The sequence below is a fragment of the Solea senegalensis genome, linkage group LG19 (genome assembly GCF_019176455.1).
Source record: "Solea senegalensis isolate Sse05_10M linkage group LG19, IFAPA_SoseM_1, whole genome shotgun sequence".
Classification (NCBI taxonomy): Eukaryota; Metazoa; Chordata; class Actinopteri; order Pleuronectiformes; family Soleidae; genus Solea; species Solea senegalensis.
This window is the reverse complement of record NC_058038.1, coordinates 19826378-19853401: the sequence shown is the minus strand read 5'-3', so window position 1 is coordinate 19853401 and position 27024 is coordinate 19826378. Positions and strand designations below refer to the sequence as shown.

Below are 27024 nucleotides of genomic sequence, written 5' to 3'. Positions count from 1 at the left end.
GGACGGGTTGCCGTCGAGCTCCTGATTGGTGGATAGATCCGGACAATATTAACAGGCAGCACGTATTGTTCGGCAGGAGAAACTTTAGTGGACTTTAACTCCGGTAATTCCCGAAATATTTCTACTCTCGTAATAATTAACCGACAAACTGTGTCGGGAGTTAAATTGTGGCGGGAAGGGGATTTGAAAATATAAAATACCTCCAGTCCGAGCGAAGCTAACAACTGCTGAACGTAAGTTCCAGCTGGTTCTGTGTTTATCTGGCATTTAACCGGTTAACGCTAAAAACCCGTTAGCCAAACTAGCTAACTTCTTTTATTTACAAGCGAACTTTCTTAAACGTGTTAATAGTTAATAGTTAAACCCAAACATCCACGGTGTCTTTAAAAGCAGCCTGATAATGGGGATATGAGGTATCCGTTATCTTTATTTTATTTACCTATAGTCAGACGTGTACATCTTGTATTTAATTTACTTCAGAGGTTAATTTAGCTGGAATTAGTCGCTGTGACGTGACGTCTGTGGTAGTCTAGAAGATGGAGGTTTATGTTAAATACACAACACATGTGGGCTTTACTTGTTTGCCGAATCTAAGAACATTTTCAGATGAATCGTCATCAATCATGTCCTGTTTAAAATCATGTTTTTGTATAAACCGGTGCGACTTAAACCGCAAATTTCCTCTTTTCTAAAGGGAATTCCTCATCATGAGGGTTCACTCATATGCAGAATGAACACAAATATTTAAATGTATTGTCTGAAAATATGTGTTTCCATTAATTAAATGTTGTGTGGGTTAGGGTTAGTACAAAGTCGACAATAAATTGGCTGTTTTTTAAATGGAATTCCTCACTGCCTTGTTGCAGTGGAAGCAGAGAGCAGAGTTGGTGTTTGACTGGAGGTTGTTCACCTGGGCTGGAGATGGGAGATCCAGAGCATCCAGAGTTTGAGTCCCTGGAGGAGGAGATGAAGTTCTGGAAGGAGCAGGCTGCAAGGCATCAACAGAGGTGTGCACTGTTATTAATGTTTGCACCTCTTGGTAGTTTGGATTAAATTGTGTTTGCAAATGCTACTTACGCATATTCAACGCTGCATGACATGGCTTCTTCTCAGTGAATATAAGGCAGCGATCTTGGACACAAAGGATTCTAGCCCCTTGATTAAAGACTCGTCTCATAAAGTTTACACCACCTTAAGTCTACAAAATCTGAAGAATATGTTTGGTGCTTTATCTATGGACAGACTTTTCTGTAGGGATTTTTCCATTGCAGCAGACATAAGTAGTTGTTCCACTGGCTCCATCATCAGTAAGTTTAAATGTCTCATTTTCTGACTTCAGAGTTTTAAATTTACCTTATTTACCTCAGTGACACAAACTGACCACAAGAAGCAGCAGTAGACCTAAAAATAGCTAAAAATCACTGATTTTCTCCATGGACATTGATGTGGGAGACTGAGTGGTTTACAAACTTCAGTTTCCTGTTGCAAACATCTGTCTTAAACCTCTGTCACACTAAAACTAACAGCTTTACAATTTTAATCTCAGTATCTTCCTGACAATTTGGCATTTAATCCATAAAAGCCTGAGCTTCCTGTGGTTTTGGTTGGTCAGGTCATATAGTTTCCACCCAGAACACAAATGAAAGCAGTGTGCTTTTAAAACCAGGCTTTGCTTGTTAAGGGGAAAAATGCAACTTTTTTTCCTCTCTGTTTACATGTGTTTAGTGCGGAGGAATCCCAAGAGGAGCTGCAAGAGTTTCAGCAGATGAGTCGCGACTACGAGGGCGAGCTGGAGACAGAGCTGCAACAGTTTGAAGCACGAAACCGCGAGCTCCTTGCTGCGAACGACCGTCTCCGCATGGAGCTGGAGAACTACAAGGTGCGTTATCAGGACAGACACAACCTCACCAGAGACCAGATTGGTGGTACTGTGCAAAGTTCTGATGGAAGCTCTGAGGACCTTGTTTTCTTTTCACATCACAGATCATGTGGTAATTTTTTTACTGTCAACCTCCCTTCACGTTCTGTCTTTGTTGTCTCTTCTTCTGTCTTCTCCTGGCAGGAGAAGTACGAGGCACAGCACTCTGAGGCCTGTCGGCACATCTCCAGCCTAGAAGGAGACCTGACTGAGACCAGGTCTATCAGAGACCATCTTCACAAATACATCAGAGAGCTGGAGCAGGCCAACGATGACCTGGAGAGAGCCAAGAGGTCAGGGCACTCACTGAACTGCACCAAAGACATTCATGTGCTCAGAATTAGGTGTTTGCTTCTAGCTATTGACTGTTGCTGTGGTTATCAGTGTCCAAATCAAATAATCCTCTGATGTTTGTCCCCGTTTGTCTTGTGTGTTTCAGAGCGACCATCATGTCTCTGGAGGACTTTGAGCAGAGAATGAACCATGTCATAGAGAGGAATGCTTTTCTTGAGAGCGAGCTGGATGAGAAAGAGAGTCTCCTTGAGTCTGTCCAGAGGCTGAAGGACGAAGCCAGAGGTAAAGAGGCTCTGTGACATCTGCTGTCAATGAACTTAATGTTGAGAAAATAAAGGAGAGCACATTCTCCAAGAGATTGTACAATACAAAATATTTTTTTGTATTGTATTGCTGCCGTGTTAAAACAATTTCCCCTCGGGTATGATGAAAAGTATTTCTATTCTATTCTATACAAAGGGCATTAATCCACTAGTGCCTCAATAAGTAAATTCAAATGTGTTATTTTGTGTCTTTTGTGTTAAAACACTAACCAAAATGATACAAACAGACCACACAAGGGCAGCAGAGGGCCAGCAGCTCCTGTGTCGGATTCCTGTTGGAAACGTCTGTCTAATAGTGAAATAAAGACGTGAACGTGTTCTTAACATATCATAGACCTAAGATGATGCGTCTCAGTTTTCACACACACACACACACCACACTTAAAAAAAAAACTAAACTATTACTTTAAATACTGTGCTAATCAGATCATTGACGATGAAAAGCTGTATTTTACAGTTAGACTGAGAGCTAACATGTTAGCATGTCTCTGTTTCTGATGTGTGTGTGTGTGTGTCTTAGACCTGAGACAGGAGCTGGCAGTGCAGCAGAAGCAGCAGGTGCAAGACTGCAAGCCATGCATCAGCGTCGTGGTCAAAGAGCCTCCATCGTCTTCCTCCTCTTCGGCTGGGCCGCCCACCCCACCACTCACCCCTCCAGACAGAACCACGTCTTCGTCCTCTGCCCAGGCCGTCCCCTCTGCCACCGCAACGCCGTCCAGACCTCCAGCCCCGACCGAGTCCTTCACCACCCCACCGCCGTCCGTCAGCAGAGGTTAGTGCAGCATTGCGGATCCAGTTGGAGCTTCAGCTCTCAGACTGCACATGATCAACGAGTTCCATCTTGTTCTTCTGTGGTGACTCAGATTTTAAATGTCGTGCCACCTCTTGCTGATCCGGGTGAACTAATGTTAGTTTAACAGCAGTGGACTGAAAAAACATGCTCTGTTTAAAGTCTCTGGATTGATCAGCTGCTTTCTTTGGTTTGTTGATCGATCACCAGGTGAAAGCCTCTCTGCGACTCTTCTCGCCACCTCAGTGAGAATCTCGGCTCTGAACATCGTCGGGGAGCTGCTGAGTAAAGTCAGGGTGAGAACTGCACCTTTTACCCAGAGCTGTCGGAGAGCGAGTCAGCCTCTTCATACTCTATGTTTTTATTGCATGATGACTCGTCACGTGTCCCTGCAGTGTGCAGCACGCAAACAGCCACCTCCAAGGAGCCACTTAACAAAAGACTCACAGGTTTAACATCCTTTACTCAGATTTACTTCAGTGACACAAAGTGACCACACGAGGCAGCGGTAAATCACTGATTTTCTGATTTCCTGAAAAAGTCTGTGTAAACAGTGAGATAAAGACGTGAACATGTGACGTTGACTTAAGCTGACGTACATTTCCTTGTAAACGCAGTGCAGTCGGTCAGTTCTTGCCTAATATTTTCCATTTTCATGAATCGGCTTCAGCCATTTATTGTTTAACAAATGGCCGATTATTACTTGTTTATGTTTACAAGTCTACATACATTTTTGATAATGTGTATTTAATCTTTAATTTATACATAGTATTTGTTTAAAATATAAACAAAACTACTACTACAGGTTGGAGTGTTATTCAGTCAATGTTCATATGAGTTAAACGGTTTTGTCATTTCTTTTAAATGAAGTGCTATTTCATTTGATGGAGGAAAAAGAATCGTCCGTTTGACATTTACAGAAGAATGTGAATGTTTTCTCACCTCATTGTTCGCAGAACCTCGAGTCCAAGCTGGCATCGTGTCGAGAATACGTCCATGAGCAGACGGGGAGCCGTAGAGGACATGCTGGAGGACAGGGGACACTGGCAGGCCAGAACAACTCCACAGAGCAACATCCCAGCAATGGCCTTTACAACAAGGGGTGAGGTGCTGCCGCGTCCTGCAGCGTCCTGCAGCGTCCTGCAGCGTGCAGCGGGCTGATGAGTGAAGTGCAGAAAATGTCATAGAGTGTGCTTTGTGTGCTTGTCACAGGCTGGTGAAGAGGTTGGACTTCAGCGCGGGACACAAGCTGCTGCTGTAAAAGAGAAAAACATTGTCTTCTCTGACTGAGCTCTTTTTGTCCGTCCAACACTTGAACGGTATCGTGGGGGTTTTCCGCTTCTTTCGGGACGCGGCTCTCGCCCTAACAGGAAGCTGCGGTGATAAAGTGGATGACACGATGGTGCGGAGACTCACTTGCACTTAGCTTCACGTAACATTGTGGATTCACCGTCTCACCTTTGTTTGGATTTTGTTTGTGTGTGCGTTTGTCCCTCTAAAGGTGTGTTCAATGAACTTTAACAGACAAAAGAAGCATTAACTCCGGGTGATGCTGATGACAGTTGCTGCTCCCCTCGAGGAGTTAATCCTTTCTTTGTATCTTTATATTTGCTACTTTTTCATTATGTTTTTGAAACCGTCTTCTGTCGGAGAAGAATCAGAAACTAAAGTTATGAACATATTGTTCCTGTGGGGGAGAAGTTGTTTCACTTAGGAAAATGTTAATGTAACTATTTAGATCACAGGGTTGTGTGAAAGGTATTTTTTTACTTTGCATTTGAAAGTTGTTATGGGTTTTTTTTCACCTTAAGGCCTTAAGTGGTTCTGCATCTTCAAGTTTCCCAGCTTTAGAACGAAGTGGAGCCAATCTGGAAGAGTCTGAAACCTGCGTTCTCTTCAATGGCCATCAGGGGGCGACTTCACTGGACAAGATGGTATGGGCCAAAGTGAAATGAAATCATCTGCATCACCCCCTGGTGGCTGGACGAGTGGCATCTAAGATTCGGTTTCCTGTTTTTACAGCACTGATTACCTTTTAATATAGAGGCCTCAGTGAAGCCTTACAGTTACAGCAGAATTGTATTATTGTAGCGTGAGTGGAGGAGAGTGTAGAGGAGGTTGTTAGGAGGTCCTGCAAACCAGAGACGCAGAGACTCGTTCTTAGTCAAAACAAGGCTGCCAATGCAAGAAAAAACATTTTTAGCATCTTGACAAAAGACAAAATCCACTTCAGTACAAGTCTACAATACCTTAAGAACATTTTCACGCCTCTGTCTCACTGAGACAGACTTTTCCAACAGGAAATTGAAGTTTGTAAACCACTTACTCTCCCACACCAAACCCCATAGAGAAAATCTGTGATTTTAACATCACAGCAACACAGGAGTAGTTGACCCACTGCTGCCTCCATCACTAAGTTCAAATGTCTTATTTTTGTCACTTCTGTGTTTGAAATCCTGTGTTCAGACTCGTCTCAAACTGGCCACATGAGGGCAGCAGTAGACCAGCAGCTCTTGTATCCTTGCGATCAAAAAATGACAGATTTTCTCTATGAAACAACTGAAAAGATCTATAATGACCTCCCCCATAGTCCTGAATATGCATATATATATATTTATATATATATATATAAATATAAAAGGCTCTGGGTAATAAAAGCCTCAATAATTAAGTATAAATGCATCTTCAATTTATATTATATTCTAATGTAGATTTTCTTTTGTTGTGTGGCTAAAATCTGTTTCTCTTTTCACTGAGAGTGAGCCTCCATGGCATCTCAGGCTGGGTCTCAGCAGCAGGGGGCGCTCACAGCACAGCCGGTGCTGGCAACACTTTGGCAAAAAACACACAAATTCCTCTGCAGAGCTTTTCTGCCGTCTTTCCAGGGGCAAATCTGGAAAAGTCCTCGTGTTAGAGGTGGTATGAATACTTCAGTGAAGACGATCTGTGTTTTATGTTAAAAAGGATTTGTAGCATTAGAGAGTGTGTTGTTAGAGTGTAGACAGGTTTTGCTCAAGGCGGCCTTTACTTTTTGCTTTTATGACTTTTCTCACAAAACAATGCTGTGTTTTTGTTGTGTTTATCTTCACGGCTGCTTGTGATGTTTCTCAAAAACCAATAAAAGACCAGACATAAGGGGGAGAAGAACTGAAGCAGCACGTGTTTACGAACAGTTTTATTTTGCACTGGTTTGACAAAAAGCACAGAGTCCAGCACAGCGAGCCAATTAAAACCTTAGGATAAAATGCATAAGTTTGTGTCTCATGCTTCGAGACAACGAATCCAAATGTCAGTCGGCCATTTTGTTGTGTGAAGAAAATGTGACACAAATGTAATGTTCGATAATAAATGAATTCTCAAACTTTCATGACGCATGAATGAATCTACGTGCATGTAAATTGCAAATGTTAAAACATGACGGTGACAATTCTGTTTTCTTCACATTAGAGACAAACATCTGTGAAATGCCAGAGGAAGGTTAAAGTAGGCAGCCCTGGAGTTCCCTGGAAAAGGAGAAAAAAAGGTGTAGTGACGCAACATTACCGATGCCGACTGCCGTAAAACATCAAATTAAACCGACAATCGGTAAAGTTGTGAGTGAACAGCCCACACAAACACTGCTACCTTTGCAGTTAATGGCACTTTTGTCTTTTTATCATTTCAGAGTGAATCAGTCGTACATGTTAAATGCAGTATTTCAACATTGTGGATGCTGGCACCTCCACCAATAAACCGTGAATAAATTATAAATATGTTGCTTTCTTTGCTGAGGAACATTTAAACATTGAGTGTATAAATGTTTCTCTGACACGTCGTCATTATTCTGGTCCCTTTTACTCCTCAGGTGAGCAGGTGTAGCCGTCAGCACAGGCCTCCAGCAGGGGGCTGCCGGCGGGAGAAGACAGGGGTGGGGGCTCAACCTCGTGCAGTTCCTCCGACTTCATCTTGTTGGCACTCCTACAGCTTATTCTCCTGATGATTCCACCGCCGCCGCTGCGAGGACCAGGGCTGCTGAAGTTGGCCTCCCCGCCATTACGTCTAAGAAAAGGCCGAAGGAGGAGGAGGAGCATGAATTATTGCAAAGCAAGTTTAAAAAAAAAAGGATTAGCTAAAGAGGAAGTTTCCAGATCATTGTTGTCTGAGGACAGATCTGAAACACAGGAAGTTAAGAGAAATTAAAAGTCCCTCATGATTCTCCTCCGTTCTGTCAAAGTTAAAGAGATAGTTCAGTGTGTCAGCGCCCCCTGCTTTTCCAACAGGAAACTAGTTTGTAAACCAATCACTCTCCCACACCAAAGTCCATAGAGAAAATCAGTGATTTTAGCTCGCTGGTCCACTGCTGCCTCCTGTGGACAGTTTGTGTCATTCAGGTAATTCCAAACCAGACAATATTTTGTGGACTTTAATAATGGAGAGTGGTTTACAAATGTACACAATTTGTGGTTCTCAGCAGCAGGGGGCGCTCACTGCACAGTCAGGGCCGGCTCTGTCAATATCTCAATTCAACGACCTTTAAAAAACAGTTTAGGTAAATGTTGTGATGCTGTTACCTCAGTTTGCTCCTGAGGGACGACGCCTCTCTGCTCAGGGCGTCGTTGGCCTCGGTCGCCTCGTCCAGCTCGCGCTGCAGCTTCCTGCGAGCCGCAGCCACACGCTGCCCCTCCTCCTCTGCCTCCTCCAGCTGATGCTTCAGCTGCTTCACACGCATGTTGCCCTTCTCCACCTGGAGAACCGGACACGTGGTTACATTAGGTAAGTGACTGAAGGCAGCAGGCGACCTGTACTCTCAGAGCTCACCTGGTCTCTGTACTGCTGTGCCTGCTTCCTCTCGTCCTCCATCTGAACGGTTACATCCTTCAGCTTCTTCTCCCTCTGACGCAGACTTTTGGCGCTGGCCTGACGCTCTCTTTGAAGCAAACATCATCAGATCAGCATCACACACAGCACAGCACTTTCTTTACCTTCATCCAGAGGTGATTCTAGGCTCTTAATTTCTGTGATAAGAGAGTGATGGGATAACCCATGAGAAGCTGTGCTATTATATAGACAACTCTTTGCTTTTTGAAGCAAGAGAAGAAGTCTTCAACAAGTGGGAAACCAACATCTGAGACTCATGGGAGACGCATCGGAGACTCATCATACACTTTTGATCTATATGGTCACAATCCGACCTCCTCCTGAAGTGGTTTGGCAGATCAGATGACGATCCATCCTCAGTGCATCTCGGCTGTATTTACACCTGTTTTTACAAGTGGTCAGGTGCTATCTGATTTTAATCTAATCACAGAAAATGCATATTAAAGACAGGTGTGAAGGGGACCTCACAGACAGGCTCCACTTCTTTTTATACCTGACTCGCAGGTCAGTTTAGGACATGGCTCATGTTGGCCAGTGTCAGTGTTTGAGTGCATTTTTCATGATAATTCTTTTTTCCATGCACGTTTTGTGCATGTTTAATTAATCTTGGGATTTTTCATGTATTTTCAAATCGATTTTTTATAAACTCTTAGGACTTTGCGTGAATTTTCCATGCATTTTTTCGCGCTGCATTCGCACCGTCCTGAAGACAATACATTTTACCTTTACCTGCTCTCCATCTCCAGCTGCTCCTCCATCTCTCTCAGCTTGGCCTCGAGGGCGGCGATAGAGGACTTGAGTTTGGAGCGTCCCTGGCCCTCACTCTCCTGCAGTTTGGCCTTCAGCTCTCTGTTTTGTCTCTCCAGCTGCTGCATGTTTCCCTCCCTGCTCTGAAAGGTCAGTCTCTCTGCTGTCAGCTCCGCCCCCAGCTGCTCCACCTGCACAGCAGTGGTCAGAATGAACACCCACGAGAAGTTGGATTCACCTTATAGTGAAGTTTGTAAACTGCTCACTCTCCCACACCAAACCCCATCAAGAAAACCAATGATTTTAACATCACACACAGACGAGTTGTTGATCTACTGCTGCCTCCATCACTAAATTCAAATGTCTATTTTTGTCACTTTGGTGAAATTCTTTGTTCACATTGACCTCAGTGACTCAAAGTGACCACACGAGGCAGCAGTAGACCAGCAGCTCCTGTGTCCCCAAGAGCTAACATCACTGATTTTCTCTATGGACTTTGGCGTGGGAGAGTGAGTGGTTTATAAACTTCAGTTTCCTGTTGGAAAAGTCTGTCTAACAGTGAGATAAAGATGTGAACATGTTCTTCAGATATTGTAGACTTAAGCTTATTTAAATCTGTTTTTCATTCTGTCCCTGCCACGTTCTCAGAGTGGCAGCAGGTGATGCACAGAGTTCAGGCAACACTGATTATATGTCAGTACCTCATCGAACCACACATTAACTATTGCTTTAAAGTTTTGCTATTCAACTGTCTGCCCCCTCTCAGCCACCGTAAACCTACCAGCTGCTGGCTCCTCCTCAGTCGCTCGCTGAGATTCTCCACGTTAGCCTGCTCCTCCTCCAGCTCCTCCTCCACCTGGCCGATCTTTGTCTCCAGGCGACGCTTTTCATCAGAGAGCAGATATCTGGATGAGAGGAAGATGATAAACTCGATGTTGGAAGGTTGTGAAACAGCACCTGTACCCGTTCCCTCAGTATTTCCTATCCGAACAACATCAAAGTTGGCACTGCACACACTGATGACTGAACTCCTGTGTGCCCGTGAGTAAAATCACTGGTTTTCTCTATGGCCTTCGGTGTGTGAGAGTAAGCTGTTAATAAACTAAAGATTTTTCCCTTATGAACGTCCATGTTTACCTATAATTGAAAATGAATGGAAGTGTCTTTTAAAAATGCAGTGAAGACTCTTACTTTCCAGAGAAGTTGGTGTCCAGTTCTTCATGTAGTTCGTCTCTTTCTGTCTCTGCCTGCTTACGAGCTCTGTCAGCTGATGCCAACATCTGGACAGAGGGATGAAGTTAAACAGCATGTTTCCAATTAGCAAACGCTTAATTAAATAAAAGCTTGCACACGTGTGTGCAAATTGCAGGGAATAATAATAGTAACAATAGGTCCTCGCACCGCTGTGTGAGTACTCGGGCCCTAATTAAGACAAAATCCTAATTAGTGTGCATCACAATCACTGCAGTATTTTCTGTGACCTCACCTCGTGCAGCTGGATGACGTCGGCCTCCATGACCCTGGCTCTACGCTCGGCCTCTTGGGCTGAAGTGAGCGTCTCTTTCTGGGCTGCGTGAGAGTCGTCCACCTCCCTCTGGAGATCCTTCACCTGGCCCTGTGAGGAGCAGACGAGGCACATCTTGGGTTTTAACTGTTCAGCAGTTCTAGTCCAAACTCCTTTGGACTTAGATTAGGACGACACACTTGCCATATGAACGGTGCTAGAATTGCTAACCTGGATCTTGCGAAGCTGCTTGACGGCCTCGTCCCGCCCCCTGCTGGTGGCCTCCAGCTGGTCCTCCATGTCCTTGAGCTCCCCCTCGAGCTTCTTCTTCCCAGCAGATGCATGACCTCGTTGCTTCCTCTCCTCCTCCAGCTCTGCCTCCAGCTCACGCACCTGAAGAGTAGGACATGGAGAAGGTGAGTCAGTCATTTTATAATTTGAAGACTTTAATCTGGGCTCTGAGAACTTCTGCCATTTACTGATGTAAATAAGAAAATTATTTATTGATTGCATGATTTGGATTTGTGCAGAAGAAACGAGGCTTCTCCACCTGTTTTAGGAGTTGCTTCCTCTTCTCCTCGCCCATCTCATAGCGGGCCTGAATCTCCCTCTCATGCTGAGCTCTGAGGGCCTGAGTGTTGACCTCCAGACGCAGCTTGGCGTCCTCAGCTACCTGGAGTTCGTCCTCTAGCTCCTCCATCTGCATCCTCAGCTCCTCCACAAAGGCCTCCAATCCACGTTTCACCTTCTCCAGGTCATGGACCTGGAAACGCGAATAGAGAGATGGGATCAGATATAGTGTCTACCTTTCAATTCTAGCAAGAACACAATATACAGATGTTTTTTTCTTACACTCTTTCCCGCGTCATCCTTGGAGCTGATGAGATCCTCCATCTCAGTCCGTAGAGCCTTCATTGTCTTCTCTGCCTCTTCCAGAGCATCCTGGTTCTCCTCCAGAGCTCTGGCCAAAGCTAACAGCCGTGTCTCCTTCTCCCTCGCCTCGGCTTCAGCTCGATCCCGCTCCTCTTCAAACTTAGCTGACACTGCTCGCTCTTCTGCAAACATCTGAGCATGGAGAGGAGATCCTTTTAAGTTTGACTGAAAGGATTCTTGTACTCCTACAAACCGACATTATTATTGTCGCTAAAAGCTCCAACTGTGAGCCCATGCAAAGACAGACCCATTCTTTTTTTGATGGGCATTTACGATGACCATCAACTCTGGTTCAAACCCACGGAATAAGAAATAAAAACTTTTAACACTGAATAAGAACTTTAAACTATGGGGGCTGGCGTTGGACCTCTCAGTGTGCAGCCTGCCGGAAATTAAAAGAGGAGAAGAAGAAATCGTCTATCATCTGCCAGACCTGATCAAACTTCTTCTGCTTCTTCTCCAGGTTGGAGACAAGTTGTCGCTGGTTGTCCAGGTCCACGAGGACGTCCTCCAGCTCCTGCTGCATGCGGCTCCGGCTCTTCTCCAGCTTGTCAAAGGCTGAGGCCTTCTCTTCATACTCAGTCTTGGTCGCTTCCAGTTCCCTCTCCAGACGCTTCTTTGCCTCCTCCAGCATTTCCACCACTGCTGACATGTCATCCTTCTTCTTCTTATAGTCCGACAGCTGACAGTGAAAAACAGACAACTTCAATGAGTCTAAAGTAAGATAAATACATTGTTATTTGACAGATGTTCTGGGACGCTCTATATCGACCATAGGAGTGAGTGTGACAGTGGATGGTTGATTGTCTCTATGTGTCCCTGTGATGGACTGACGACCTGTCCAGGGTGTGACCCGCCTTTCGTCCTGTGTCAGTTGAGATTGGCACGGCGCACCACACGATCGTCATGCGGTGGATAAAGCAGTAGAAGATGAGTCAGTGAGCAATTCTGGGATTAGAGCAAGGAAACCTGACCTGAACTCATCGAGACACCACAGGACCATTGGGTCACACCGGGTTCAAACTAAATTCAGAAATGATTGTTGGGCTTGGGTTGCGGACTTTTGCTGTTTTTCTCGTTTTATCCAAGAGTTGTGACCAGCGGACGTGGATCAAGAAGCCTCTGTACACAATTGGACAGACCTACAACCAGTCAGACCAATGATCATGTAGTTTTCTAGCAGTGATAGCTATCTAGTAATGGCGTCTTTTGCCCAATGGAGCTCTGTAGAGCTTAAATTGGAAGCAACAGACAAATCGAAAGACAGCTGCAGCCGCGATGGTGAATGTAAACCAAAGCTGCTAGCTGTCACTTCTTTGTTGTCGTAGTGTTAAGCCCGCCTCTAGCATGCCAGGGACAAAAAACTCTTTTTTTTGGAGATTCTGAATTTAGTCAAAACAGTATCCTTACCAGACATGTCCAAATCCAATCTGCCAGGGATTGGCAGATGAATAGAAAGGGCCACAATGTATCTGGCACCACATGTCTCTCATACTGACCTGCATGTTGAGGCTGGAGACCTGCCTCTCCATGGCCTGTTTGGCCTCCATCTCCTCATCCAGCTGCTCCGTCAGACCGTTTCTGTCATCCTCCATCTGACGGAGACGTGAGGACAGATTCAGCCTCTGACGAGTTTCCTCTGAGAGCAGCTCCTGGTGTAGATGTGGAGGGAAGAGAAGTGAGTCAGGTGGCTTTTGTGCAGACAGTCTTGTCTCTTAAATGTAACTTAAGTATAACTTAAATGTTTGTCTCACCTGGGCGTCCTGAAGCTGAGACGACAGACTGGAGACGTCTTTACTCAGCTTGATGTTCTTGCCCTCCGCCTCATTCAACAGACCCATCGCAGAGTCCAGCTCCAGCTGGGAGATTGATAGATGAAAGAAAAGGAGACATTTGAAGATAGACATTTTCACCTAGATTTCACCCTTAGGTTCTGACCCAAGAGACGAAATTGTTAGATTCAGGTGGTGATACATAAACTGTGCAGCCTTGTGTGTTCTCACAGTCATCTTGGAGACTTTCTCTCCGAGCTCAGTCCTCTGACGCTCGCTCTCATTAAAGCGGGCGTGCAGGTCGTTCAGCTGACCCTCCACCTTCTTCTTCTTGTGCTCCACGTCCTGCTTGGCGCTGGCGAGGGATCGCAGGTCAGTGCAAAGATCAGCCGACTCCTTCTCCAGGGTCTGTTTGGCCTTTTCCAGACTGGCCCTCACCTGGATGCGGAAAGGTGTGAGTGAGAGAGAAAGATAAGTAGATAATCTAACGCCGTGTACACATATAGTAATGTGTACACAGTAATAACATCAAACAACATATAACTTTCAGAGAAGGTTACATGAAAATGTAACCAAAATGTGGATTTACCCTCTTGGCCTGATCCAGCTGCTCATTGAGCTCCTCCATCGTCTGACTGTGTCTCTGTCTCAGATCATGGATTTGAGCCTTGTGGCTCCGCCCCTCCTCCTCCATGGCTTTCATCAACGCGGCCACCTCTTGCTCACGCTTTGCGCTGCCAACCATACACATCACATGTGACCACAGTGCATCACAAAGTCGTGTGGCTGACAGATTGTGAGATACTTTCACTCTATGCAGACGATGCCGTTATTTACTTTTAAACTTATTCCCAGAAAAAAAAGCTTTGGTATGGTCTGCTTTTCTATATATTTTAGCAAAGAATAAGTTGTTTGAGAACCGTAGCTCCTGTTGGGCGGCAGTGGTGTCCAGACTGTCCTCTAGTTCAGTACGCAGAGCGTTCAGCTCCTCCCCAAGTTCCTGTCGCGCTGCCTCAGTCTTTGCCCTGGCAACTCGCTCTGCCTCAAAGTCCTCCTGCATCTCTGAGAACAGAACCTCCAACTCTCGAATCCGCTTAACCGCCGCGCCATGGTGACTGCTCTCCTCCTCCAAGCTGTGGACACAGATGTGTTAAACACCAACCAAGAAGTGACACTTCCAACGATGCTAAACACATCTGGTGTCGTGATGTGGTGAAATGCTTCTTACCAGGCCTGTATGACCTGGAGCTCCTCTTCCTTGGCGGCCAGCTGCGCTCTGAGCTCGGCTAGCAGGGCCTGCAGGTCGGTGAGCTGCTCCTGGAGGTCAGCTAGCTCCGCCTCCACCTTCCTCTTGGCCTTCTCCATGTCCTGACGACCCTTCTCCTCTTTCTTCATTCGCACTGCACACACAGAAAGAAACACGATGGTAATTAAACCCTGTTTTTAAAGAGGTGTCAAAGAATTATGAAATGACAAAGTAATAATAAATAAAAGGGTAAATTTACCAATATTAATATGAATATCCACTTTTAAATCTAAAGTGGAGATTTAAAGAAAAGAACAAACATGCAATATTTCTGAACGTAACTTTTATAGCGTTTTCTTTATTCATAAATCTGAATTAAGGTTTTAAAAAAGCCAGACTTTGATGTACATTTTGTTAGATGTAGTTCATCAAAGACAGCTGCTCTTTTAGTGATATGTTTGTAGCATTTATACTGAGTTTCTTATCCAAACACCACCAAAATCACCACTGCACACACTGGTGATCTTCATAACTCACCTTCCGACTGTTGGACAGTTATGTGATTGAACAGACGTTCCCTGCATTTATAGATGGATGAGTGAATAAAGTGATCGGAGGCCAACTGACCTTCCAGTTCAGAGATCATGGACTCGTGCTTGCTCTTGAGTTTAGTGAGGTTCTTGGACTTCTCCTCCTCCTCGGCCAGGTTGGCGCTCATGTCGGTCAACCTCTCGTCCAGAAGCTCCTGCTCCTGAAAGCGGTCACACACTGAGAGTAAGAGAGATTTTCATACATGGCGACAAATAATAAAAAAGAAACGGCTGATCCGTGCCTTCCGCAGTTTGTGATTCTGCTCCTCCATCAGAAGGAGGTCCTCCTCCATGTTCTTGACTTTTCCCTCCACGGCTGCTTTCTCCAGCTGCAGCTTCTGCCGAGCGTCTTCTTCCTCTGCGACGTGGGCCTCCACCAGCTGCAAAACACAACAATCAAACATCAGAAAACATTATTTTTACAGAATTTTACAGAACAAGCAATAAAGGAGACATTCAGCATCTATACTGATTTTATATATTTTACACCCTAAAAAACCTTATCCACCTGTAGCTGCTGCTCCATGTGCTTCTTCTCCTGCTGCAGGCAGCCGCTTCGCTCCTCCTCCTCCTCCAGCCGAGCCTCCAGCTCCTGCAGCACCTCCTCCAGTTCCTGTTTCTTGGCCTCCAGTCTCACCCTCATCTCCTCGGCCTCAGTGTAAAGCTCCGTCTCTGCCTGTAGCTTCATCTCCAGCTGGGTTCGTTCCTCCATCAACTACACACACACACACACACACTCATGTGGAATTGTCATATAATTGTAATGTACAGGAAATCCAATATAAACCCGCCTCACCTGTGTGTGTTTCTGTGCGATGTCCTTTAGTTCGGCCTCAGTCTTGGCAGCCACATCTCTCGCCGCCTTTAGCTCCTCCTCCTTCTGGCCTATTTCCTCGTCTTGTCTGGTGACCTGCAGCAGGGGCTTCACCTGATCCGTAGAAACATGCATTAAAACCTGCACATAATCAGGTTTCTCTACTCTAACTTTAACCATACCTACTACTGGCCTACTAACCTGACCCTATTAACCTTAACCTAACCCCATGGTAACCTCAAGACATTCACCCTAAGATTGAATGATTTACGTTTCTTTGTGTCCCCATACCTTAGTAAAAAGTCTCCACCACTGCCAGTTCTTGAGTTTCAGGTAACAGGCACAGTTTCTCTGGATGACCTTCATGGCACTGAGCTGCTGCTGACGTTTACTGAAAGCCCTGGAAATGCACAGAAGACTCGTGTGTGATCATAACTGGAAGTCACAGACATACGAAGCATGTTCTTCTCTCTCACCTGCGAGCCAGGAAGCCTCTGGCCTGTGCCTGGAAGTTGATGATGACGACGGTGAGTTTGAGGTCTCGCTCCTCCTCCAACTGAGCCAGAACTCCTGTCCTGAAAAACATCTTACTCTGGCCGATGCGATACAGGTTAGGATCCAGATCCAGGTGTTCCACCTGAAAAGGAAAGGGAGGTGGAGCTGAGAAGTGTGCTTAAAGGGATAGTGCGGTTGCACACAGTCATAAAGTATCATTAGCCAGAGCCAAATTTAGACATGGAGACATGCTCTCAGTGAAACCATGGCTGCCAGAGTGGACACTCACAAATCTTAAGAATATGTTCACGTCTTTATCTCATTGTTAGACTTTTTCAACCCGAAACTGAAGTTTGTAAACCACTCACTCTCCCACACCAGAAAATCAGTGATTTTAGCTCACGCTAACGCAGGAGCTGTTGGTCTACTTACTGACGGAGGCAGCAGTGGACAAAACACAGACATCTTGTCAACTGTGAAGCATTCCTGTGAATATATTGTATGTACAGTCTGCCACAGCTCGTGTCCAAACATCGCTGGCGACATGAACTGTGGCCGTGAACAGATTTGTGCCGCTCACCATCAGACAGCAGGCTTGTTTGCCATCCATGAAGCCTTTAGGGATGACGTTGGCAGCCAGAATCTCGTACCTGCAAACGTCACACAAACAAACACATTTATGCATATAATATGGAGTTGAGTATATTGTGGGGACAAAGCCTCCTGTTGTGAACCCTAAAGTCTCCTATTCTACCAAACAGACAAACAGACGAGATAAGTCGGTTGGAAATAAAAACACAACGGTTGATTTTTCAATTAGCTGTGTAATATCAAAACACGCAGAACCAATGCGATCGCTGAAGGCTTTCACAAATGTATATTTTATTGGAAAAAAATTGGCTTTTTTGATACAAGTTCAATTAAAGAAAAAAAGATGTTTGATAAAGCCTCAGATGGCTCCTCACCTCTGCCTGAACTCCTGGAACACGATGCGGTTGGGGAATCCCTGTCTGCAGATGCGGATTCCCTCCAGCACGCCGTTACACCTCAGCTGCTCCAGAACCAGGTGAGCATCCATCCTGCCAGCCTGCAGCACAGTGACAAACCAATGAGCTCTGGACATGTTGTTTTCTTTCTGTGGATTGTAGCTTAACTTAAAGGTCCAGTGTGTCACATTCAAGAGGATTGCAAGAACTGAAAATACTACCACAAGTATGCATATGTGCCATTTTGGGTAATCATGTTTCGACATCCTTTCTGGTTTGTGAGGGCCACCATAATTCCCTGACATGCTTAAGAATGCGAAAGGTAAATCCATTTTTTTTTTATGTTGCAGTCTCACCATTAGATGTCACTAATTCTTACACACTGGACCTTTAAATGTAAAACAATACCCTCTTCTCGTGGTTGGGGATGATGCAACGAACAAAGTTGGGCTGAGTGTTGTGCAGCGTGGTCATCAGTTTGCCCAAAGACTCTTTGTACAGCTGGCCCACCGTGCGGAACATGCCCTTCTTGGATTTAGTGGAGGTGCGCACCGAACTCTGGGACATCTTGGTCATGGTCTCCAGACCCACCACTCGATCCACTGATAGGTCGACAGAAATACATTTGCATGTCATGTTAACATGATGGTTGACAAAACTGTCCCCTACCACTTAGCTGTGCCCTCTATCTGCTTTGGTCCTGTGTCAGCGGTGGATGACGTGCACCACATACTGACAAATGCATGCACCTGACTTTTTTAGACTGTGCAAACTGTAAGCACCAGTGATGCACAAGTCGGGGATTTTAATGACCCACACCTTTCCAACCTGTTATGAAAGCTGGACCTAACCCACTGATCTGATCCCAAGCAAAGAGCATATTCCTAGGAACAGCTAAGATACTGCGCAGAACCCTCAGTCTTCTAAGCCACGCGTTTGGAGGAGACACAAGACCACCCAAGAGGGCAATTGCATAATATATATAGTTAAATCTATCCATTTCTATTTTTGCCACTACAAGCAATTCACCCATCAGTTATCTGTCAATACTTGTAAATCTGGAACGATATAACCCAAGCACATGGTTTCAAAATCTAAAGGCTTAACATTTTCTAAAGATAATCTTTATGCTTATCTTGCATGTTAGTAACTGCATGTTTTTTAGTCACCATAAAGCTGAATATACCGACCAGGTCAATCTTTGGGGGAGCTACTCCCCTCCCCCGGCCAGTTACAAGAATGATCGTTAGTACCAAAATGGACACTGACCGTCCTTCCAAAGCTCCTGGATGAAGTTGCTGGAGGAGTTGTTGAGCAGTGCCGTCACGTTGTCGTTCAGAGGATCCATATTCTTTGTTAGCCAGTTTGCTGCGTTATAGTCGACCTGAAACATAAATCATGCTAAATCGCCATCACTTAATATTGTGTAAAACATTTCCAGGACATGGCTGACAAAATTGTCATCAACAATGGCCCAAATGCAAGAACAATAATTATGTATGAAGATATTTCTTCCCAACCTTTCCAGCGTAGTGCAGGATAGTGAAGATCAGTTTCTCTTTGTGCTGTTTGGGTTTTGAGAACTTGACATGACTGGTGTGGGTGTTCAGCAGCTTGTCCACAAAGGAAACATCTGTAGCTTTGGGGAACCAGCACTCCTCATCCAGCAGGGCCAAGACACCTGGAGGGTTGTTCTGTAGGACACAACAGGGATTGTCAGAATCATGCCATCATTTGTCTGCTTTGCCATGGAAATAGTTTTTTAGCAGCATCTGTCTGTCTGTCTGTAAGCGGGATAAATGAAGAAGTTTGGACATAATGTTATGATCCAAGGAAAAAATTCTTATAGGCTTTGAAGCTAATACAGACAGACTCAAGACTTTTAAAAACGTTCTTAACCTTGCGAGATGGGGTTACCCTAACCCCTGGCAGAAGATTGTACTCTCGAGATACTTTCTCTAGTCACTGAGTGCAGTTTTGAGGCGGTTACTTACTCTAAACAAATCTATTTGTTGGACATTTTTCAGTTGTATTATAGAGCCATACGTGTTAGTGGACAGGGATATCTATCCATAAATGGAGAGTTAGGTCAGAGAATCTGTGACTTTACAACTTGCGAAAGCAGGTGTAATTTAGCCTGTTCATTAATGTGTATTCAACAGCACTTTCTAGCTTAGGTGATGCTCAAAGTTAGTCATTGAATTATGTTATCTGTTAATGTGACCTCATTATACACAAAAAAGGTCTAAAAGAAGTAAAAAATACTTATTATACTTATTATTAATACAAATTATGTTTTGTGGTAAAATATGATAGGAAACGGCACAATGTGATTGAATACGAGCGCTGGTTAAGTCATGTCAGGTGATGCGCGTGTGGTCCGGACCGGCTTCTCGATGAGCTCAATGCACGGCTGCAGGTCCAGGCCGAAGTCGATGAAGTTCCACTCGATGCCCTCCCTCTTGTACTCCTCCTGCTCCAGGATGAACATGGTGTGGTTGAAGAGCTGCTGCAGTCGCTCGTTGGTGTAGTTGATGCAGAGCTGCTCAAAGGAATTGTCCTGAGGAAGAGCGGCAAATCAGCAATTCAAAAACGACCACCCGATTGCTTGAATGTTCTGTCTTCACCGAGCAGTCACCTCAAAAATCTCAAAGCCAGCAATGTCCAGGATGCCCAGGAAGGAGGACGACTGTCTCTTACTCTTGTCCAGGGTCTTGTTGACTCTTGCCAGGATCCAGCGAAACAGACGCTCATACATAGCTTTAGCCAAAGCCTCCACTGCAGAATCTGCCTGAGGAATGAAGAGAAGGACAGAGGTGCAGACCGGCCAGTGAGGAAATGGACCTTTGTCTTTGTAAAAGTACAATAATCTCACAAATCCTGCACAAAGATAGGAAACTGGCACAAAGTGAAGACACTTGGTTTGGTTTGCTCTCACCTGCTGCTTGGTCTGAGCCTTCTGCACCACCTCCCTACCCACTTTGATTCGAGGGGTGAGGATGGCACGGGTGAAGTCTGTCACGTTGATGCCCTGCAGGTGACACACCTTCTGGGCAGCTAGGTTTTATATGGAAGGATGATAAAACAGGACAGAGAAGAGGTGAAGATTTCGGTTTCATTTCAAACTGCACGTTTTTTGGTTCTCTTAAGAACCTGTGTTACCCGTGTTGTCGGGCATGGTCGCCTGCTCGCTGTTCCTCTCCTTCTCAAACTTGACGTTGCCGAGCTGCAGCACAGTGGACACCACCTTCAACATCCCTGCAGAGGACAAGAGAAAGTCAGAATGAACAAAGAAATATCCAGTAACTCACTCAAACACTGTTTTCATGTTTTCCACCTGGTGCGTTTGAGTTGGAAGTTAGATTTCACAAGTTGAGGGAGCTTTCCTTCAACAGCAACCTCACCAGCCCTGACACGGGATTCCATGACGGCTGACTTTTGTCTTGCTTGTTTCTCAGTAAATCGGTTGTACGCATAGTGCTCTTCAAATTTTATCTGTGCACATGATGCTTCGCTATTTCTGTGTGCAAATTGTGCAGAGTGTTCTTATCGACGGTTTCTTTTCCAGCTGTCACTGCCAGTTAGCCAGCGTGTGTGTGTGTGTGTGTTTTTGTTGTGTACCTATTCTCTCCTCCTCAGTGAAGCCCATAATCTCCATGGCCTCCAGAGTCTCCATGAACATCTCATCATCCTCCTGACCAGGGATTTCTATGTGACCTGCCATCAGGAAGTGGTAGCTGCTGAAGTCCTCCAGCAGCAGGTCCTCTACACACACACACACACACACACACACGTTGGTTTATGTTTCATTCAGTGTCCGTGTGGATTGAGCCTCAAACTCACCCCTCATCTTGTCTTTGGCTCCAGCCACCATGTAGTAGAAGATGTGAAACGCTCTCTCTGTGTTCGCTTGGCGAATGCAGCGAGACTTCTCCAGGAGATCTGAGCAGGTCGGGTGGACGGTTAGAGAAATAACCGACTTTTATTAACTGCAACTCTCCTGTTGTACTTTCCAACATTCACAGTTAACGTCTGGCCTCAGAAAAGGATACAGGTATCGATGTTTGCTCCGACCAGGTAGCCCGTCACGTCAAAGTTGAGCTTGATGAACTTGCCCTGTGGACATAATGACAGTAACATCTGCAGGTCAACAACAGTTTATGGACGTGTCTCGACTCCAGAGGCCAATTGAAATGCTTACAAATCGTGAGGAATTGTCGTTCTTGATGGTTTTGGCGTTTCCAAACGCCTCCAGGATTGGATTTGCCTGCAGCAGCTGTTTCTCCAGCTCCCCCTACGGTCCACAACAAGATTACGCATCCTTTCATCAACTATCACTCAACGGCAGTGAAATGTAAACGACATACACTCGGACCAAAGCAGAACTTGACATTTTTTTACTCACGTAGGCCAGAGACCCAGGCTGCTGCTGCAGAAGGAAACACAAACACAGAGTCATCATAGTGTTCCTCACAGCTCTGATGTTTTAAACCAGGATTATAACCTCAGCGTTTTTAATAGGAAATCTGCTTCTGAGGGCGCCTCCTGTTGGCTGATCTACAAAGCAGCTGGTGACACTGGTAACAAATTCCAATACTGCCACCTTAAGTTAAGGAAAGATTCTGCCGCGTTGACACTGAGATGCAATACCAAGTCAATGCAAAGATATCAGCAGCACAAGGCGACTTTATTTACACAAAGAACTTGCACAAAATACATCAGTAATGGAAAAAGTTTGGATTATAAGCGCTATGACATATGTGAATGTGGGTGGAGCCCTTTAAGATTGTCTTTGGTCATCTGTAGCCTGGCTTACACCAACCTCTCAAATGGAAAGTGCACAGTCTCCTCCATCTTTTAACCCATAGTGCTCACGCAGCACAGATCAGTGCTGCAGGTGCACCCTTGGTAAATTGCCTTGGGCGCAATATGCAACTCCTTATATGGACATCCTGGGGTTTGTGTTTATGAGTGGTGATAATTGTGCAGAATTCATCCTAAAATGTTAGCATGTAACAACCTATTTAAGTCTTACGAACTTTTACTCCTAAGAAACTCTTCTACTCACAGGGTTGGCATCTTTTTTGCCTTTGTGCGAGGAAGCGACGACAGCCAGGTACTGAATGACCTTCTTGGTGTTTTCCGTCTTTCCTGCCCCGGATTCACCTCTGGTTTCATCCACAGTGGGAGTGGAGAAGAGACGAGGAAAAACAGAAGGAACAAGGTACACGGGACACATTTTATAAAAGTGATGGTTCAGGTGTGGTTGTATGAGGTACTGACACACTGCCCAAGGCTGCCAGGAAAACTAGATTGAACAAACGACTCACCTGATAAAATCTACATCAGTTAAAGTCTTCAATATCTAGAGAACATGTTAGACATTTTTGCTCCTGCCAATAGACAGAATTTTTGACACTCCACCTCCATCACTAAGTTTAAATTTTATGAATTCGGCCTTTTAGATCCGTGTCTCAATATCTCATGAGTGTTTGAACTCACGTGCAGAGAATGGACTGATCCTCACGGTCTAGAGAGAGAGAGAGAGAGAGAGAGAGATTAGAAATCTAAGAAATCTAGTGAGACACTGACTGATCTGAACTCGACCCGAGACCACGTGCTCAGACGGAGATTAGTCTCCATCAGTGTTATCACGTTATCTAAAAATAGCAGGCGGATGCTGTTGATGCTCTCTCTCTGCTCCATGTAAGGTCAGTTCTGCAGTGGAGTGGAAAGTGTGGAGCAGGTCAAAGGTCATTAATGGAAACATCCGGAGGCCAGGAGACCTTCATCCACTTTGAAAGAAAATGTGTGTTTGCTGTCTCAAACAGCTTAGAACAGAATTTACATTTATTTGTCTGTCTATCTGTGTGTCTATCTATCTATCCATCCATCCATCCGTCCGTCCGTCCACACACACACACACAGACAGACAGAGTCACCTTGCATCATGTTCCTGTAAGCGTTGTCAGTGATGGAGTAGATGTGAGGCGGAACCTCGTGGCGTTTCTTGCCCTTGTACATCTCCATGATCTTCTCAGAGTAGATGGGCAGCATCTTGTACGGATTCACCACCACGCAGAACAGACCCGAGTACGTCTGTGAGGACAGGGAACGAGGGGACACACATTTTTAAACCGCTCACTCTCCCACACCAAAGCCCATAGGGAAAATCAGTGATTTTAACATCACAGCACACAGGAGTTGTTGATCCCATTTTGTTAATTCGACGTTAAAAATCATTCGTTCAGTTTTATGCCAGTGACACAAAGTGACCACACGAGGCAGCAGTAGACCAACGCCTCCTGTGTCCCCCGTGAGCTTAAATCACTGATTTTTTCTATGGACTTTGGCGTGGGAGAGTGAGTGGTTTACAAACCCGAGATTCATGTAAAAAATGCTGTATTAACTTTTTAGTTAATCTAAATAAAACAGTGGTCTGCTCTGTCGGCGTGTGTGTGTGTCCAGGTATTACTAATTTTGTGGGGACCTAAACCTGTTTACACAGTCACATTATGGGGACTTGTCTTCCTTGTGGGGACAAAAATCAAGTCCCCATAACGTAAATGACAAAATTTTAAGGTGAAGATGTGTTTTAAGGTTAGGTTGAGGTCAGGGTCAGGGTTAGGATTAGGCCAGTAGTAATTAATTGTGGTTAAGGTTAGAGTAACTCTCCAGGAAATTAATGTAAGTCAATGCAATGTCCCCTCAAGTCATGGATGTCGAACGTGTGTGTGTTCCTCACATAGATGAGGCTGGAGAAGTATCGATCTCGCAGGTTGTGGAAGATGGACGCTTCGTTGAGGAAGGTGAGGGCGGCCATGTCCTCCACTTTGCTGAACTTGGGCGGGTTCATCTTCTGGATGTCGTCTTTGTTCACCTTCAGCCTCTGTCCGTTAGCGAGCTCCACCACCACCTGCAAAAACAACAAACAACTTTAAACCACAGCTGTACCAAAAACAGGTAACATATGGAATTGTATACAGAACAATACTTTAAAAACAATATATACATATATATTTTAAATAATATAATAAATCTGAACTTATAATACATAACATAAAACAAAAAAAAATGCTCTAACTCTATGTATTGTTATTATTAAGATAAAATATAAGTTTATTTTATTTAAAGGGCCTCCTCTGTTCTACGTAAATGGCGTCATGATTACCTCGTCGCCCTTTTCCTCCTTGAGGCTCGCGGCCTGGAAGCCCTCCCTGTCCGACGGCACCCACACCATCCTCTTGGCTGTCCAGTCGGCTTGTGCCACCCCAGCATTTTGAAAATCGTTTTCCAGAAACAGGCACGTGCTGTCGTCAGCGGTTGCGTCGGCCATGTGGGCGGAGTCAAAAAAGACACTGGAGATCACAGACGTCGTCTCTGGCGGGGGGAAGAGTGGAGCTCCGGTGGTTCACGGGCGGCTGCTTCAGCCTCTGGAGAAGTGACCTCTGACGTGTCTGACAGGTAAGTGTGGTTATATATATGGTTCTGACACACACAACATCTCACTGTTTGACAAAAAAGTAAACCACTCACTCTCTCACACCAAAGTCCAGAGAGAAAATCAGTGATTTTAGCTCGCGGGGACACAGGAGCTGCTGGTCCTCTGCTGCCTTGTGTGGTCACTTTGTGTCACTGAGGTTTTCGAACCCCAAACTCCTTAAAACCTTAAACCTAACCTAACTAAAAGTACCTTAAAGAACCTTAAAGTGATACTTGAGTAAAAGTATGTGACCAGAAAATGACTTTGGTAGAAGTTGAAGTCACTTTTTTTCTAACATTACTTCAGTAAAAGTCTTAAAGTTTATGACATTTACTGGAGTTAATTACCAAAAGTTCATTTTCTAATATAAAAGCTACTTGAGTTTTAGAAATAAAAGTATTAAAAAAAAGTGAGGAGTTAGGATTGAGCCATGGTGGATCAGTGGTAGGGCCGGTTGTGGGTTAAATTCCTGGCAATTCCCTTATGTCCTTGAGCAATGTTGTGGTGAAAACTGTTGGGTAAAGCAGCTTCGTCTAGACTAGAAAAGCTCTATATAAATACAGACCATAATATACCCTCTCTTCTTCTTCTTCTTCTGGTTTTATTTAGTAGTAACGAGTGACGAAGAGAGTTAGGGGAAATGCAGTGGAGTAAAAGTGCACCCATATAACAAAGTAAAGTACAGATATGTGAGTTTTACGCAGTATTTGTGCTTTGTTACCGTCACGTCATTTACATTTGTGAACTCTGATAAGGACACTTTGCCTGGCTTTGCATGGAGATACTCACTCACTGATCCTTGTCTCGTTGGCGTCGTGGTCGTGGTGCAGGTCACAGGTGCTGCTTTGACCTCTCCATGAAAAGCAGGTAATGAATCATGAAAAGCAGAACACAGATAAAGCCTGTAATAAAACCGCTGAGCTGCCACGCTGCGATGCCCATGCCCAAAGAAAGACTCCTGAAGGACTGAGCGGGCAACGCGACCGTATAAGGTGCAGCTCACGAGTCCAGCCAAGCTCGCCGTTTACACCCGTGCGGTGACATGTCACATAGGTGCATCCATGCATGGTCACTCAATGGACATGTGGTTTTTTTATCTTCTGTCTCTCTCTCTCTCTCTCTCTCTCTGAAACTTCTCTGTGATACTTTGTGTCGTTGAAAATCAATGGAAAACATTAACATTAACAAAAAACTAACAAAAAAAAACATCGATTAGTTGCTTGGGCCATAAAATGTCAGGAAAATCAGGAAATGATGTTCTTCTCAAAGTGGCCTGAGAAATTAATCTTTTAGTTTTGATGATTTCTTTGTTGTACGGAGCAAAAAAACTGAAAATATTCACATTTCATCAATAAACTTTCAATATTCATGTTAGTTCAGATAAGACTGCTCCTTAAACGCCTTCAGAATTATTCAGTTTCAAGTGATTTCTTTTGTCGTACCCACCAAAGAAAACCAAAAAATATTCACATTTAAGGGAGTGAAAAAATCTGACAAACTCCAATATTCAAACAGTAATGGATTAATAATGGATTCACTGTGGCAGTTGTGGCAGCACCTGGTCACGAATGAAACAAGGTTTTGCTTTGAAAGTGCTTTGTTCATTGGTAGAGTTAAAAAAACCAAAACATTAAAAAGACGAATGACAAAATGAAATGTGTTCAGTGAAGTGGATGAAAAAGCGTTATACTCACTGTGCAGGGCTGCTGCGCTCAGTGCAGGGTGGAAGCTCCGCTCCAGGGAAATGACAGAATCATGTCAGGTAAGTGAAGTAGTGATGATGATGATGATGCTGACCATGACCCTCTCCACCTAACTTGAACACCTGGGGGTGGAGCATCATCTGCCTTCAAATTAAGAGCCTTGAATGGCAATGTAGAGTGATACAAATGGGGGGGGGGTAAATGTATAGATATAGAAGGTGGGAAACGACCAAGTGTAAAAAGATTAAAAATGCATTAAATCAATCAATTAAGTCAGCTTAAGTTTATTTAAAGTTATCTTAAGAACACGTTCAAGTCTTTATCTCATTGTGAGACAGACTTTTCCCAAGAGAACTCACTCTCCCACACCAAACCTCATAGAGAAAGTCAGTGATTTTAACATCACACACACACGTGTTGTTGATCCACTGCTGCCTCATCACTGAGTTTTAATATCTTATTTTGTTACTTCTGCGTTCAGTTTGACCTCAGTGACACAAAGTGACCACACGAGGCAGCAGATAGGCATAAACTGATGTAGATTTTATTAGTCTTTTAATCTGGTGCTC

General features: G+C 44.6%; 2 protein-coding genes across 3 annotated transcripts; one reads left to right on the top strand and one right to left on the bottom strand.

The window, feature by feature from the left end:
- The first annotated feature begins 41 nt into the window (after nt 1-41).
- nde1 (nudE neurodevelopment protein 1) lies at nt 42-6692 on the top strand. Of its 2 annotated transcripts, none has more exons than XM_044050675.1 (9): nt 42-103; nt 867-1007; nt 1726-1879; nt 2063-2211; nt 2358-2494; nt 3056-3307; nt 3536-3621; nt 4282-4427; nt 4538-6692. In XM_044050675.1, the coding sequence occupies exons 2-9, from the start codon at nt 922-924 to the stop codon at nt 4584-4586; spliced, it is 1059 nt and encodes a 352-aa protein (XP_043906610.1). In that variant the 5' UTR covers nt 42-103; nt 867-921; the 3' UTR covers nt 4587-6692. The 2 variants fall into 2 exon arrangements, with proteins under 2 accessions (XP_043906610.1, XP_043906609.1); XM_044050674.1 differs by having other exon boundaries at nt 53-233.
- LOC122785073 (myosin-11-like) lies at nt 6486-26605 on the bottom strand. Its single transcript, XM_044050673.1, has 44 exons — nt 26447-26605; nt 25542-25602; nt 24441-24726; nt 24015-24185; nt 23212-23368; nt 22772-22799; nt 22338-22437; nt 21675-21698; nt 21471-21563; nt 21322-21385; nt 21113-21211; nt 20891-21034; nt 20432-20527; nt 20208-20326; nt 19908-20060; nt 19656-19829; nt 18790-18963; nt 18539-18653; nt 17678-17871; nt 17249-17370; nt 16864-16933; nt 16265-16425; nt 16080-16188; nt 15771-15902; nt 15483-15689; nt 15217-15354; nt 15012-15135; nt 14367-14538; nt 14059-14271; nt 13728-13872; nt 13370-13576; nt 13121-13225; nt 12866-13018; nt 11800-12048; nt 11286-11498; nt 10984-11196; nt 10665-10826; nt 10416-10544; nt 10121-10209; nt 9711-9834; nt 8912-9120; nt 8123-8231; nt 7876-8048; nt 6486-7363 (listed from the first exon to the last, which is right to left on the bottom strand). Exons 3-44 carry the CDS (start codon nt 24603-24605, stop codon nt 7159-7161), a joined length of 6003 nt encoding a protein of 2000 aa, XP_043906608.1. The 5' UTR covers nt 24606-24726; nt 25542-25602; nt 26447-26605; the 3' UTR covers nt 6486-7158.
- Between the last annotated feature and the right edge of the window lie 419 nt (nt 26606-27024).

Coding starts and splice junctions, on each gene's coding strand:
- nde1 (XM_044050675.1), top strand. CDS start 922: ATGGGAGATCCAGAGCATCCAGAGTTTGAGTCCCTGGAGGAGGAGATG. Junction 1,008..1,725: donor GCTGCAAGGCATCAACAGAG/GTGTGCACTGTT, acceptor ACATGTGTTTAG/TGCGGAGGAATCCCAAGAGG. Junction 3,622..4,281: donor AGCTGCTGAGTAAAGTCAGG/GTGAGAACTGCA, acceptor CATTGTTCGCAG/AACCTCGAGTCCAAGCTGGC.
- LOC122785073 (XM_044050673.1), bottom strand. CDS start 24,605: ATGGCCGACGCAACCGCTGACGACAGCACGTGCCTGTTTCTGGAAAAC. Junction 13,226..13,369: donor AGAAAGTCTCCAAGATGACT/GTGAGAACACAC, acceptor TCAATCTCCCAG/CTGGAGCTGGACTCTGCGAT. Junction 11,499..11,799: donor AGCAGAAGAAGTTTGATCAG/GTCTGGCAGATG, acceptor CTCCATGCTCAG/ATGTTTGCAGAAGAGCGAGC.